This window comes from Herpailurus yagouaroundi, unplaced genomic scaffold (genome assembly GCF_014898765.1).
Source record: "Herpailurus yagouaroundi ecotype Mexico unplaced genomic scaffold, PumYag 569, whole genome shotgun sequence".
Classification (NCBI taxonomy): Eukaryota; Metazoa; Chordata; class Mammalia; order Carnivora; family Felidae; genus Herpailurus; species Herpailurus yagouaroundi.
In genome coordinates, this window is record NW_024412786.1 from 1,630,310 (window position 1) to 1,645,850 (window position 15,541).

At 58.5% G+C, this 15,541-nt stretch overlaps 1 protein-coding gene across 14 annotated transcripts in view; it reads left to right on the forward strand.

Annotated features, from left to right (window-relative positions):
- SLC22A11 (solute carrier family 22 member 11) overlaps window positions 1–13,140 on the forward strand; it is a 15,644-nt gene extending 2,504 nt beyond the window's left edge. For 2 of the 14 annotated variants that reach the window (XM_040465669.1, XM_040465676.1), the window contains exons 3-10: window positions 2,947–3,101; window positions 3,202–3,370; window positions 4,347–4,470; window positions 5,422–5,537; window positions 8,328–8,542; window positions 9,522–9,660; window positions 10,656–10,862; window positions 11,416–11,829. In XM_040465669.1, coding sequence (XP_040321603.1) covers window positions 2,947–3,101; window positions 3,202–3,370; window positions 4,347–4,470; window positions 5,422–5,537; window positions 8,328–8,542; window positions 9,522–9,660; window positions 10,656–10,862; window positions 11,416–11,578 — 1,288 coding nt within the window. In that variant the 3' untranslated portion in view covers window positions 11,579–11,829. Of the gene's footprint in view, window positions 1–2,946; window positions 3,102–3,201; window positions 3,371–4,346; window positions 4,471–5,421; window positions 5,538–8,327; window positions 8,543–9,496; window positions 9,661–9,832; window positions 10,484–10,655; window positions 11,227–11,415; window positions 11,830–12,156 lie in introns of those variants that run through there. The other 12 variants (XR_005787477.1, XR_005787476.1, XM_040465671.1 and 9 more) reach the window with 12 other exon arrangements.
- Window positions 13,141–15,541: the final 2,401 nt, after the last annotated feature.

The window sequence follows — 15,541 nt, forward strand, 5'->3', positions numbered from 1 at the left end:
GGGGCAGCGACAGCCAAGGGGCAGTGATGGCCAAGAACCCAGGTCCCCAAGGGGCAGCTACAGCCAAGGGGCAGCGACGGCCAAAGACCCAGGTCCACAAGGGGCAGTGACAGCCAAGGGGCAGTGACAGCCAAGGGGCAGTGACAGCCAAGGACCCAGGTCCCCAGGGGGCAGCGACGGCCAAGGACCCCACGCTGGATGAAGCTGTGCTCTGAGAGATTCCCTTGGACACCACGCTCTCTCCTTTGGCAATTACGCCAAACTTCTTGAGCACCTACTGTGTGACGGGTGCTGTGCAGTCCCTGCCCTCAGGAGCCCAGAAGCTTCTCAGGAGAAACAGACCCCTTGTGACTCCGAGTACGAGTACGTGGCATGCCGTGAAATAGAACTCCGCCTCCCCCTCCTCCTGCCCTTCCTCCCCCGTCCCCCCATCACCCTCCTTCTGAGATGGTGCCCCAGGACCTAGCCCCGCACCTTCTCTTGTCCAGCCACACCCCCCCGCTACTTGAGACGCTGCTCCGGGGTCTGCGGTGTCTACATTGCCCCCACTCGGCTTGTAAACCCCACTGCCTGCTCTGAGTTTCCATGAGGGAGAGGCTCACATTTGCCACGGCCAGAGCTGAGCTGCTGACCGCCGGGCCCCCCCCCGCCCCTGCGCACCAGACTCCACCCTGGAAAAGAGCCCCCAGCCCGGGGCCCACACCCAACCTTAGAAGCCACCCTGTTCTCCTTTCCTCAGGCCCGGCCACACACTCCCCCCAGCCCCTGCCTCTCCTCCTTGAAAGTCCCCTTGCCCCGCCCACCCGCCTCTCTTGCCCCAGGCAGGTCCCGGCCTCCTCCAGGGTCTCTGGCCTCCACTCAAGAGTGTCTTTGCAAAACCCTGTATGTGGATCTGGTTGATCCCAGCCTGAAGTCCCCCAGGGCCACTGCACCGAAGATGGCTCCTAACCGCCCCCTTCCCCACCCACCCCTGCTTGGCACTTGGCTTCTCCCCACCCCCGACAGCCGTGCCAGCCCCTCCGGAGCCCCCGCGGCACCCTGGCTGCAGAGCTCTGAGGTGGCCGTGCCTCGCCCAGAAGACTCTCCCCACAGTTGCTTCTCCGTGCCCAGCATGCCGGCTTTGACTCTAGCCTGCCTCCCCAGAGAGGCCTCCCCTCTCCTGCCTCAGGCCCCCCCCCCCGCCCCCGTGCGCCCCACGGCTGCACCTTCCTGTCTCAAACACCACACCCACTCGGCCAACATTTGCTTGCTCGTTTGTTGTGCGTGTCCCCACAACAGGTGGCTCCGAGAACGCAGGGGCTTTCTTGCTGTGTCCCCAGCATCCAGCGTGTGCTCAGTCATTTTGTGAATGAACGAACGACTCACTCCCCTGACCATGCAGGCTACGGGGTCTGACCCCTGGGTTCCAACCCCCACCTGTCCTTTCCGAGCTTCCTAGAAGGCAGATTGGTAGCTCCTCCGTGCCTCAGTTTCCTCCTGTGCGTGGGGACCTGGCCCTATGCATGGGGTTGTTGTGATAATAAAGTGAGTTATTCACACGCAGAGCTCGGGCCAGGGCCTGGCGCAGGGTCAGCGCTCCGTGCTGGGGTTCTGCTATGGTCGTTACCTGTGGGCCTTGTGCTGCGCTGCACGCGAGGGACGTGGTCCAAATGGCACTTCCAGGGGACCCACTGCCGTGCAGCTATGGCTCAGTCCCCGGGGGCTGTCCACACAGGGAGCCAAATCGCAGTCGGTCTGCAGGTGACCCAGCGAGCCTGGGCCCAGGGCCGGGTGTCGGCATCCAGACCTCGCCCCGGGTCTGGGCCGAACGGGTCGGTTCCTGGGGACCCCGCTCGGATAGGCAGGGCCCAGCTTTGTGCACATCTCTCCCGTCAGACTGCCACACGCTTTAGCTAAATGCAGGCAGAGGTTTCGGGCTAAGCTGGCCTCGGGGCGGTAGGTCCCCTTGCACAGACTGGCCGGGAGCTGGCCGCCTTGCCCCAGGCCACATGCGCTCAGCCTCCTGGCCGCACCGCCCCCTTGCTAGGTGTCTTGATTTTCAGAACTCCGTGAGGCGGTCCTCCTGCGTACCCCCGTTTTACACATGGGGGGACTGCAGCTCGGAGATGTGGAGTCTTGTGCCCAAGGCCACCCAGGAAGGGCAGAGCTGGACTCGGACGCAGGCTTCTGAGGTCAAAGCCCATTTTTTAAAAGTTTTTATCTAAGTTCCAATGTGTCCACATGCCTCGTCGTGCGTGTAATGTAATTTCAGGTGCACAACGTAGTGATTCAATCGAGGCCTGTTCTCTCTCTCTTTTTTTTTTTTAAGTGCATTTATTTATTTTGAGAGAGAGAAAGCATGAGTGGGGGAGGGCCAGAGAGAGAGGGAGAGAGAGATGTGGGGCTCGAACTCGCAAACCGCGAGGTCATGACCCGAGCCAGAGTTGGACACTTAATCGACTGAGCCTCCCAGCTGCTCCAGCCAAAGCGCGTCCTTGACCATGAGGTTATGCTGCCCCCTGAGAGCAAGGCGTTTGCCTTTTTTTTTTTTTTTTTAATGTGTATTTATTTTTGAGAGAGGAGAGAGGGAGAGTGTATGAGCAGGGGAGGGACGGGCCGGAGGCGGGGTGGAGGGGAGGGGTGCAGAGAATCCCAAGCAGGCTCCGCGCTGACAGTGCAGGGTGGGGGCTCAATCTCACGCTTCGTGAGATCATGACTTGGGCCGAAATCAACACTCCGGACGTTTAACCAACTAAGCCGCCCAGGAGCCCCAAGGCGTCTGCCATTTTTGTAATAAGCACCCCGCCCCCCACCCAGCATGCCCCTGGGAGATCCGGGAAGGAGACAGAGATGCCCCAGCAGGTGCCCCTGCCTTCTTGAACCCTCTGTTACCTTGAGGCACTGGTCCCTATGCCCGAACCCCCAGGGGCCCCCTCCAGGCCCCCACTGTGCTTGTCTCCCGACCAGGTTTGGGCGGAAGTGGATACTGAAATTGTGTTGTCTACAAGTGGCTTTGGCCAACATCGGCATGATTTTCGTTTCCCATTTCTTCATCTACTGTGGCCTCCGGGTTCTGAGCGCCTTTGCAATATCCGGCATCATCATGACCTCAGGGATGCTTCGTGAGTCCCCGCCTTGGCCTGCTCCCACCGGGGTGGGGTGGGGTGGGGGTGCGGTGGGGAGGGGGGGCCCTTACCTGCAGATGCCTGTGTCACCTTTCAGTGGTGGAGTGGACCACGACCCGCAGGAGGGCTGTCACCGTGACAATCCTGGGATGCTTCTATAGCCTGGGCCAGATGGCCCTGGGGGCCCTGGCTTTCACCCTGCGGGACTGGCGCACCCTCCAGGTGGCCGTGTCGATGCCCTTCTTTGCCATCTTCCTGATATGCTGGTCAGTACGGTGTGGGGCCTTTTCCCTTGGGGAGAACATCACTAACCAGGAGGGAGACTTGGAGTTCCAGGGTGCCCCTCGCCCCCGCCACCCTGGCTGGCCCAGGACCCCAAGATGCCGAGAGCCACGAAGGGCAGCCGTGCGTGCAGAGCCCTTGCTGAGGGAGACTTCTTGGGGGTTCGGAGTTCAGGGTGGGCGTTTTAGCCAGAGGTCTGAGGCTCCCGTCCGGACTGCTGGCGCCCGGCCCCTCCCCGTCCTTGGCACCCACCGGCCCCGCCCCCTGCAGCCTTCACATCGCTTGCCGGCCCGTGGGCTCCGAGTCGGCGAGGACTGACAGCGGATACGAAAAGAGATCACCCTCGCTATTATTTTGGGTGTTGCGAAACTCCCTGGGGTCTGGAAACAGTTGTTTGGGTGAGGGCTGAGGGAAGAGACACAGGGAGGCAGATACAAGTTCATGGCGCCTGGAGTTCTCTCGCCTCTGCGAACCGGAGTTGGGTAGACCTGGGCCCAGGGGAGTCTACCGTGGGGTAGGGAGAGTCAGAAGGACTCATTCCTTCATTCTCAAGTATTTGCTGCCCCCGTGCCAGACGTGGTTTCAGGTTTGATCTGACACGTCAGCAGATCAAACAGACCAAACGCCACTGACCACACGGAGTTTTGATGATACAATTACCACCATTTTCAGAGGAGGGACTGACGCCCAGAGAGGTTCAGTGACTCACCCGAGGCCGTGCGGCCCAGCGAGTAGCAGAGGCAGGATCCGAACCCAGGCAGGCTGGCTCTTTTCACCACGGTGCCACACTGCCTTCCGGAAATTCTTTGCTTCCCTGCAAACAGGGACGAGGCCCTGCGGGCTGGGAAAAGTCCAGTCCTTTTCATCCAGGAGCTGCTTCTCCCTGCCACCTGCCCTGAGGCTGGGAAGAAGCAGCAGGAAGAAGGCGGAGACCCCGACAAGCATCTGTTTCCTTAACAGGTGGCTTCCAGAGTCTGCCCGATGGCTCATTATCACGGGCAAACCAGAGCAAGGGCTGCAGGAGCTCCACAAGGTGGCCAAGATAAATGGCCACAAGGAAGCCACAAAGTCACTAACCATAGAGGTGAGATGCTACCGTTGGTGACCCCAGAGTGTGGGACATGACCGGGAGAGGACGGCCACCGATGTCTTTGGACCAACTTCAAACTAGCCACGCCACCGCCACCTCCATCGACACCACGAGTTCCCGCAGCCACAGCTCCACGAGACGCCAACATCCACCTCGCCACGATGACTGTCACCTTGCCCATCTCTGTCACCACCACATCATTCCCACGGTCACCACCCGCTCTGCCATCACAATCACCAACACCACCGCCAATGACAGCAATATGAGGGGCGACCCACCCTCCCCGCTTGTCCGCCACTTTAATCCACATACGTGACATAGTCACTCACTGCGCAGGGCTTCTCAGGGTGTTTGGGGACAGCTGGCCGTGCTTATCTGAAGGCAATTGTTTCAAGGAAGCAGGTGTGGGAGGAGTGCAGCCAGAAACCAGAAAACACAGCCTAGGGCCGTGGGGAGGGGCGTGGGAGGATCAGGGAAGGCTTCCAGGAGGAGGTGAGTGACCAGGGCTGAGCTGAGAACAGGGCAGGCAGGGCCCAGAAGGTCAGGAAGGGTCTGGATGGGCAGTTGGGTGCGGTCGGGAGCCAGTGTGGCCCGAGTAGGCGTGCCCTGACACCAGCCACGAGGAACAAGGGGGGCGGGTGGGGCTTTGTATGGCAACTACCGAGAGCAGAACAGCCCGCAGGCCACAGCTCAGAGGGCCAGAGCTGGGACACAAGACTGGCTCCTTGGCTCAGAGTAAGATGGACCAGGTCTGCAGATGGGAGCTCGGCCAGGGGGCCAGAGAGAGAGACCTTTCTGCCTCCATCGCAGCCCCCACCCCGAGGCTCTCCAGAAGCCAAGGCCGGGCCCCTCCCATCACTCTGTTGTGGTCGAGGTCGCAGTGCCCTGGCGTGGGGGCGGGGCCGACGCCCGGCACTCACGGTATCTGGTGCTCCCTGTGCGTAGGTGCTGATGTCCAGCATGGAGGAAGAGATGACCTCTGCGAAGGGCCGCAGGTCGGTGCTGGAAATGTTTCTCGTGCCCACGCTCCGCTGGCGGACCTGCATCATGTCCCTGGTGTGGTATGCCGTCCCTCGCAGACACAGGGCTGGGGGGGGGGGGGGGCGGGGGGAGAGGAAGGGGAGGAAGTAGGGGAACATATGGAATCTTCCTTCTTCGCTACCTGTGCCTGGTAGTAAGTAGCTGATTGGTCAGCTGGGGTTGTTGGATATTTGGAGGTGGGTCGTCTAATGGGCCTGTTTACCTTCAACCTGGCCGTGCGGTCGGTCGGCCGGCCGTGGGTCCTTCTACCTTGCTCGGGCTTCCTTTGCTCCAGTTTGTTGCCTAAGAGGGCCTCTGCAGTGTCCAGGGAGAAACGGCTCCCACAGACCTCAGGAGGCCCGGTTCTGGCTGGGACAGGCAGCTCCCCCAGAGGGCAGGCCCTGGGGAGAGGATATGGGAGCTCAAGCCAGCTATAGGGCAGGACCAGGGGAGGACTAAGCCCAGGCTAGAGGCAGAGCCCGTGTCCCCCGAGCTGCAGGACCAGCGATGGCTGGGGGGGGGGGGGGGGGGCCCACACTCCTCAAGGGCTGACCAGCGGCTGGCCACCCACTTACTTCAAGTTCATTTATACCCCCACTTTACAGATGAAAAAGCAGGGCCCAGAGAGGGCAGGGAACTTGCCCAAGAGGCCAGAGCAGACATCTGAACCTTGGCTGAGCTATCTCCTTGCCCCCTGTCGCCCGCCAGGCCCCACACTGAGCACGGACTCCCCAGCAGGCCCTGTCTTGGTGCCCAAGGGCACCTGGGACCAGGAGAAGGCCCCTGAATAAGACAAATTCAGTTCAAGGGACTTGCAGAGAGCATACTAAGAAGTGAGGGTCAGGTTTGATGGAGACTTGATCCTGAAACAAAACTAAAGATCAGGGGGGGTGCCCGGGTGGCTCAGTCGGTTGAGCATCCGACTTCAGTTCAGGTCACGCTCTGTCTCTGTCTCTCTCAAAGATAAACATTTAAAAAAACTAAACATTAAAAAAACCCCTAAAGATTAGGAAAACATTTATTTTATGCTCTATTTAACCACATATGGGTTCTCATGGCAAATAGTTGCTACATCTTAGAACAGAGATTGAATTTTTTTTTTCCTGGCTTAAGTTTTTTTTTGTTTTTTCTGACAAATTAGAAGGAGGGCCGGGTGGTGGGGTGGTGCCCGGAAGGTCCAGGGCCATTCTTTTTTTTTTTTTTTTTTTTTTAACGTTTATTTATTTTTGAGAAAGAGCGAGAGACACAGAGTGTGAGTAGGGGAGGGTCAGAAAGAGAGGGAGACACAGAATCCGAAGCAGGCTCTGGGCTCTGAGACGTCAGCACAGAGCCTGACGCGGGGCTCGAACTCAAAAGCTGTGAGATCATGACCTGAGCTGAAGTCGGCCCCTTAACCGACTGAGCCGCCCCGAGGGCCCTTCTTCCGAAACCTTCAAGGCTTCCTCAGTGCTCCCAGCGGCTGGCTTGGCTTGCTTTGTTATTCAAATCACGGGCTGGGAAGCCGCGATCCCGGTGGGTTTCCACTTCCTCTGTCCCCTGTCACCTACCGGCTCTTGATCCCCAGTGTCCGCTACTTTGAGCCAGAGCTGAGCCCCTCCCCCACGAAGCTGTTCCTAGGGGACCACAGCTCCTGTCTGCAGCTGGGGGCTCGGGGCGCAGTGCTGGGAGGAGTGTCCCTGAGTCCCCCAGGCAGTGATGGGGACAGATTTGCAAAGTGATGGGGAACGATTTCATATTGTGGCCACCTGTGGATCCAAACTCAACATCCAAACTTCAGAAATCCAGCTACTGTAAGCAGCTACTGAGGAACCTGTGCAGGGGGGTCCCTCCCGTGTCCACCCCCACCCGGACGGCCTGGGATGGACGTCAGTGAGCAGGAAGCTCTTGGGAGAGAGGGCTCTTGGGATCCCTTCCTGTGGACTGCTAAGGGGAGGGGAAGGAGCAGAGAAGGGGAGAAGGGAGGGGAGGAGGAAGGGGAGGGGAGGGGTGAGGTGTGAGGGGAGGAGAGGAATGGGAGGAAAGGGAAGGGGAGGGGGAAAAAGGGGAGGAGGTGGGAGGGGAGTGAAAGGGACAGGAAGAGGGGAGGTGGGGGGGAGGGGAGGGGAGGGCAGGGAGGGGGTGGGAGAGAGGTGGAGGTAGGAATGGGAAGGGAGGAGGGGTGGGGGAGGGGACGGGAGGGGGGGGAAGAAAGCGAATGAGGCAAGGATGCGGTCACTGTGGGACAGTCTCAGAAAGGCCCCGGCAAACCCACGGAGGACTCAGGAGCTGGGGTGGCCCCTCTGGCCTGTGTCACGGGGTGCTCTCCGCACCCGCGGGACAGCACCCCCAGAGGCTGGGAAAATACGACCTTCCACCCTGCGAGAGGGACAACCCAGCCCATCTCTTTCCACTATTTCTCCCACCTTTCAGAGCTAAAGAAACCGGCGTCCGGAAAAGGGCCAGAAAGGGCCAGGTCGTGATTCTAGGCCGGGCCGGGGAAACCAAGCGCTAGCGCCGGCACTGAGGCTCGACCCCCCAGAGCCCAGTCAGCCCCCGGGGGGGGGGGGGGCCCGGGGAGCCTGCCAAGTGAGGCCCAGCCCACTGCGGCCAAGACCTAAGGTGAAATGGAGGAGGCCTGCCCTTTCTCCCCCTCCTGGGACTCCTGGGACAGGCGGCTCTAGAGAGACTCGCCCTGCATCTGACAGACAGGCTTTTGGGGCTCTGGTAGTGACCCGCCCTGCTCCCCTCCGGGCTGGCTGTGCCCTCTGGGGACTACCCAGGTGTGAGGTGACACTGTACGGGTGCCCTTTCCTCTGCGGGGCAAGGACCCGATTTCAGCCTTTTTCCTGCAGCTTCTCCCAAGTGATATCCTACTACGGGCTGGTCCTTGACCTGCAAAACCTGGGGAATGACATCTTCCTCCTCCAGGTTCTCTTTGGAGCCGTGGACCTACTGGCCCGGTCCATCACCGCCTTCTTGCTCAGTTTCTTGGGCCGCCGCACGACCTTGGCCAGCTTCCAGGTTATGGCTGGCCTCTCCATACTGGCCAACAAACTGGTCCCACAAGGTGAGGCCGAGGCAGCTTGGAGGAGGGGCGGCCCGAGTGGGCTGAGTGGCCTGACAGCTTGGGCCACTGGCTTCCCTGGCCGCGCCCACTGTGCTCACCCCCTGGGTCCTTCCCCTCCCCGGGCCCGAGAACATGGCGCCCCCATCCAACCCCCCCCCCATCGGCCCCCCACCCATTCCCCCCGAGGCAACTGAGGTTCAGAGACATGAAGCCAGGAGCCGGAGGTCACTCAGCTAGCAAGTGACAGGGCCGGGCGCGGGCCAGACTTCAGACCAGAGGCTGGGGCTGAGGTGGGAGGAGGCGGAGGCCGTGAGAAGCTTTAGGTTGCTGGAAGGGAGGCAGGAACCCCACTTCGGGTGCGCCCTGGGGTTTTTCTTCTCCCTCGTTAAGCCAGAGGCATTTGTGTGCAGAGTGTTGGAGGGCCCTTGTCTTACTCTTTTCTTGCTGAATGAGGCTCTAATGCCCTGAAAAAGCCTCTCAAGTCTCCTCTTACGGCCCCAGGCAGGGAGGCTGGTGGAGGGGCAGGGACAGGCAGTGGCAGCAAAGCCAGGAGGGAGGCAGAGGGGCGGCCGGCCAGCGTCCAGGAGGGGCTGAGTTGGGGCGGACCGTCTGCCAGGAGCCCAAACAAGCAGAAAACTTGCAAAAGGCCAGTGCGTGACGGGTTATGCGACTCGACTCTGCGTTGCAAATGTGGGCGGGAAAGCGGAGGCCCAGCCCACGGGCCGAGTGTGGCGCAGGCCTCGGCTTCCCGGCTAGGGCTCCCGTGAAAGCCAGAGTACCCACAGGGGGTGCTGAGAGCCCTCCCGGGCCACCCCAGGTTGGCCCACCCCAGGCCTGGCTGGGCTCAGGCCCCGCCCCCACCCCCAGCCCACCCACCATCCTGCCCACACCCCCCATGGGCACCTGGGCGCAGTCAAGGAAGCCTTGCGGGAGAACCCAGCCCTTCCTCTCCAGGCTGACCGGGCACCCCCTCGGGCAGACCCCACTGTCACCCTCTTCCTCTGCCCAGATTGGCAGACCCTGCGCACGGTCTTTGCTGTGCTGGGAAAGGGATGTTTTGGCATCATCTTTTCCTGTGTCTCCGTCTACAAGCCTGAACTCTACCCGACTTCACTGCGGTAGGCTGGGCCGTACCCTGGAGGCCGGGGAGGGGGCCGGGCCCCGGGTGTGCCAGGAGGGGACGTCCCGGGGGAGGCCAGCGGGGAGGGCAAAGAGGGGGCTGGGCATCCGGGAACACACAGCAGAGGGTGAGGAGGCCCCTGGCCCCAGCTTCCTTCCTTCCCCCCAAAGGCTCATCCTCAGCCGGGGCTCCCAGAACAGCATTGCCCCCAGAGTCTCCGCCGGGAAGGCCGTGGTGTCATGGGGCCCTCAGTGATCAGAAACTGCTTTGAACCCCAGAACCTTCTGTTCGGGTGAAATCTTACAAAAACCCTCAGCGAGACCAAGAGCTGCCCTAGTGAAGTGCCCTCCGTCCCTCCACTTGCTTCCCACTGTCCCCTCCCTGCCCCAAGAGAGCCCTGAGTCACCTTGCAACAACCCAAGGGCACCACGGGCCACAGATGGAAAACCCGTGGTGTAGAGTTAAACCATCCCCACATCGGGCGGTTGGGTAAACTGAGGCTCAAGGACCTACTCACGGAAGGGTGAGATTGGACCCAGCGCCCTAGAGCCCTAGCCCAGGGCTCTTTCCCTCATCATGGTGCTCACGCACCCTCACCCTCTCGCGTCCCCCCTTCCACTCATGGTGTGGACCCTCGTGTGTTGATTTTGTTGCTGTTACATAGAAAGCCTGAGCTGAGAGCTCAGGGGCCTAGCAGGAGGCCTGAGGCAAGCCCCCCACTTACCGAAGACCAGGAGAAATGGGGTGGGCCCTGGAGCATCCAAGAAAGACCCTGGTTGTTCTCAGGAAGCAGAGACCCCGCTCTGGATGGGAAAATCCATGTGGGTTCCACGGAGAAGGTGGTGCAGGGAGAGACCTTGAGGTCGTGCGCCTCCCGTATCCCAGCTTTCCCTCCCCTGGCCCAGCCAGATGCTACCACCCACCCCACCCCATAAAGCCCCCTTCTCGAAAGTGGCGGCGGCCACAAGGGTCTGGGCCCCTCTCCACCCACAGGATGACAGCAGACGGCTTCCTGCAGTCGGTAGGTCGTCTGGGGTCTGTGATAGACCCCCTGATCAGGATGACTCAGCAGAGCCTGCCCCTGCTGGTCCCCGTGGTCTACAGTGCTCTCCCCATCACCTCTGGCCTCGTTCTCCTGCTCTTCCTCCCGGAGACCCAGGGATTTCCACTTCCCGACACCATCCAGGACCTGGAGAACCAGTGAGTGACCGCCCCCCTCTCCCCCCGCCCCGGCCGGGCTGCCAGGATGTCGCGGGGCAGGGCTGCAGATGTGGGGACAGGCTCCCCTCAGCCCCGGGACGGGACAGCCCAAGGGGGCAGGGAGACGTGCTGGACGAGGAGGGCAGGAGATGGGCTGTGGGCTCGTCAGCGAGAGGGCACCTGCGTGCTGCGTGCTGCGTGCTGACCGCGTGCCCGGTGCCTCGGGCACGCGACCCGGGCGCCTCAAGGCTTGCGTCTGAAACCACGTAACCATTACGACCACCACGCTGCCAGGAAGAGACGATTTCCAACCCTGTTTACCGGAGGCTCGGAGAGACACAGGGGCTGATTCAGGGTCTCACAGGTAGAAAGCGATCGTCCCTGTCCCTTCGGCAGGAAAACGGAACGATTATGAGCCTGACCCGCAGCCAGGCTGCCTGGGACTGAATCCCTACCCCCCAGGCGCCCACTCACCTCTCTTACCAAACTCGCTCACGAGGACGAGGACGAGGACGGAGCCGGCCCTGACCGCGCTCCTTAAATCTTCCGCTAGGAACTCTAGGCCCAGGCAGACGAACAGGCCATTTCTCTCCGACCCTCTGGGAAGAGATCATGCTATTCTCACGTCGTCCTTGGAGGGAACAGAAGTGAGGAAACGTTCCTCTGGTTTATTTCATGGCCAGAATCACCACTACGCTCTGCTTCCTCATTTGTAAAATGGGCGTTAAGGAAACAACACAAAACCCAGCCAAGCTCAAAGAGAGGTCTTCAAGTAGAAGCGATTATATTAAAGCGCGGAGAACAGCGCCTGGCCCGCAGCACAGGCCCCCGGGAGTGTGGCTGCTGTGTCCTGGGTGAGGGTGGTCCTGGGGAGCCCACAGGCTGAGCCGGAACCAAGGTCATGCTAATAATAGTGATAATAACCACTGGTGCTTCGGGGTTTTAATATAGCATCTTACTGTTTCAATATAGCATCTCATTTAATCCAAACAACAACCCCACAAGGTACTGTTATGTTCAGTTTCACTGCCAAGCGAATGAAGACACAGAGGGGCCATGTAACTCGCCGAAGGACACTCAGCCAAGAAGCAGGGAAGCCGGGACTTAACTTACTCTTTCACTTTTGGGGGGGACCTACCGTGTTTCGGGCACTGTCTTCCGCTTTGGGCACACGGCGGAAAAGAAAACCGCGATCTCATAGAGCTTACATGCTCGTGAGACTTGACCCCCAGCCCTGCCCTCCAAGCCCCCCAGCCATGTCACCACACACCACTCTGTCTTTTGATTATCCTAGGAAATCGGCAGCGGCCACGGGCAACCGGCGAGAGGTGGTCGTTACAGAAAGTACCTCGTTCTAGAAATTCTGCCCGCGTGGAGCCCCTTTGGCCAAAGATCCCCACGGAGGGAACCGCCTCCTCTCCAACTGAGGGTGGAAGAAATCGGAAGAACCTTGAGAGTTAGGCGGGGCCGGGGCTGGGCGGCTGGGCGCTGAGGCCGAAGGCTGCTTTCTCCCCCCACCTCAGCCCTGCAGAGCCAAGTCCGGCTGGCTGATCGAGTCCACACCACTAACAAGACGGGTCCTTTCTCCTCCCCGTCAGGCTCCCGTCTCCACACCTTCACTCAGAACTCCTGACACTTCACTGACCCGGGCACCACAGTTTTCTCACCTCCAGGCTACCAGAGTGGATCACAGGGCAGAAAGGGAAGGGTCTAGACAAACCTAGGTTCCAATCTCTCCCCCATCCTCTGCAGAGTCCTCATCTGTAAAATGGAAACAATCATGAAACCTTCTTCCACGGGGCAGGGGGTGGTGGGGACAGGGTTAACAGATCTTAGCACGGCCGAGAGTCCAACAAATAGCACCTGCTAACGGGGCTGCCGGGTACCGGTGTTCAGGTTGTGCACTGCCCAAGGCACCAGCTGAGGAGGCATGTGGGGGCTGAAATCCAGCCCGGGCTCCGCTGGCACAGAAAGGAGTTGTTTTCATCCCCTCTTACTTATCCGTTGGGGAGGAAAGGCTTCCCACCCATGGTTATGGGGATGGCCTAACATTGGGCGGCTCAGGCCAGCAGCGTTCATTGCTCACAGGTGTTCACGGCTCAGGGCGAGTGGCGCCATGCAGCACGCAGGGCGCGTGGGGCTGCACGCAGGAACAGCGTGAACCACCAGGGGCTGTGGGAGGAAGGCTTTGCAGCACCAAGAAGGCAGAGTGACCCCTGGTTCCCGGGGGAGGATGTGATCGGCTTGTCTGAGGAATCCCACCATTGACAGGGCACTGATGCCCCCTGCTCAGGAATAATGGGAATGGCACCTGGTTGCTGGCTGAAAAGTGTTTTTTGCTACGGGACCCTATCCGGCGGGAGCAGGAGGGGCGGGACTTGGAGTTCGGCCACTCGAGACCCTCCTGGATTCCCTACCTGTCAAGGCAGCACATAACATCAGGCTTTAATCTGAGCCCTTACACCACAAGGGCACCCCTTGGTTGTCTGTCTATCTCAGTGGGTCGCCTTCGCCTAATTCACGTAAAGACCTTCCCTGTGGGGGCAGCAGCCCGTGCCGCTAAAACTGTGGGATCACTGAGGCCGACCCCCTGGTTTAGAGGTGAGGAAACTAAAGCTCAGAGAGGTGGAGTGACCAGCTTGGAGTCCCACAGCCGATCCCTGGCCCGGCTCCCAGTCCAGGGCTCTTGCCCGCACCCCGGGCTCCTCACCCCCCACCTCCAGCCGTCCAGGCCTGACATCAGCAGCCCGGTCACATCGTTACTCCCACACCCTTCCCTGGAGATCCAGACCCTCTAGACAACTGCCCACTCCTCGGGCGACCCAGGGAAACCTCAAGCCGTGGATTCCCCACCCCAGACATCCCCACAGCCCTCTGTCACATCTGACTCCCACCAGGCTAATCAAACACCATTCAAATCATACTGCCCATCTGCTTAAAATCCTCTGTATCTCATCATAAAGATCACACTTCCCCCGCCCACAGGCTCCTACGGGTCCCTAGCCTTGCTTCGCATGTAATAAATTTTTAAACATTCCAATCATGGGAAGTATGTTCTTGGATCCTCATGGACATCAATCAGAAATCAGTAACAGAGAGATATCTGGAAGACTCCTTCAAACATACTTCTAAATAACCCCCGGGCTAAAGAAGAAATCGCCAAGGAAATTAGAAAATATTTTGAATTGAATGAGAATTTTATTTTATTTTTTTTAATTTTTTTTTCAACGTTTATTTATTTTTGGGACAGAGAGAGACAGAGCACGAACGGGGGAGGGGCAGAGAGAGAGGGAGACACAGAATCGGAAACAGGCTCCAGGCTCTGAGCCATCAGCCCAGAGCCCGACGCGGGGCTCGAACTCACGGACCGCGAGATCGTGACCTGGCTGAAGTCGGACGCTTAACCGACTGCACCACCCAGGCGCCCCGAATGAGAATTTTAAAAGAGGACGTATCAACATTTGCAGGATGAAGCTAGAGAAGTGATTCAAGGGAAATTTGTATCATTAGGGGATTATATTAGAGAGGAAGAAAGTCTCAAATACCTCAGCTTCCACCTTAAAAAGCTAGAAAAAGAAGAGCTGACTAAAACTTAAGTAGGTAAAGGAAAGGAAATAAACAGAAATCAGAGAGACAGAAAATGAGAAAGAAAATTAGTGAAACCGGAAGCTGGTTCTTTGGGAAGTCAATAAAATGTATAAATCTCTGGACATACTGATCAGGGGGGGAGAAAGGAGGAAAGAAGGAAAAAAAGAAGGAAAGAAAGAAAAGGAAGGAAGGAAGGAAGAAGGAGGGAGGAAGGGAGGGAGGGAGGAAGAAAAAATACACATTACATATCAAGAGTGAAAAAGAAAGCATCATCACCAACCCTACAGACATTAAAATGATAAGGGAATATTACAAGCAACACTTTACCCACACATTTGACAACTCCGATGAAATTAACAAATTTCCTGAAGGATACGAATGAGCAAAGTTTGCTTAAGAAGAAATAGATAATGGGGCGCCTGGGTGGCGCAGTCGGTTAAGCGTCCGACTTCAGCCAGGTCACGATCTCACGGTCCGTGAGTTCGAGCCCCGCGTTGGGCTCTGGGCTGATGGCTCAGAGCCTGGAGCCTGTTTCCGATTCTGTGTCTCCCTCTCTCTCTGCCCCTCCCCCATTCATGCTCTGCCTCTCTCTGTCCCAAAAATAAATAAATGTTGAAAAAAAAATTAAAAAAAAAAAAAAAAAAAAAGAAGAAATAGATAACATCATTAGCCCTAAGTCTGTTAAAGAAACTGAAGTTGTGGTTTGAAACCTTTCCAGAGGAAACTCCAGGCCCAGAAGGCTTCCCTGATGAATCCTGCCAAACACCTAAGCAAAAACAATAATACCAGTGATACCCAAAATCCTTCAGAAGATTGAAACAAAAGGTAACACTTGCCGGTTCATTCTTTGAGGCCGGCATTACCCTAATCCCCAAATCAGAAGAAGATATAACAAGAAAACTATAAACCAGGATTTTTAATAAACATAGACATAAAAATTCTTTTTTTAAGACACGATTCTTTTTTTAATGCTAATTTATTTTTGAGAGAGAGAGAAACAGAGCATGAGCGGGGGAGGGGCAGAGAGAGAGAGGGAGACACAGAATCTGAAGCAGGCTCCAGGCTCCGAGCTGTCAGCACAGAGCCCGATG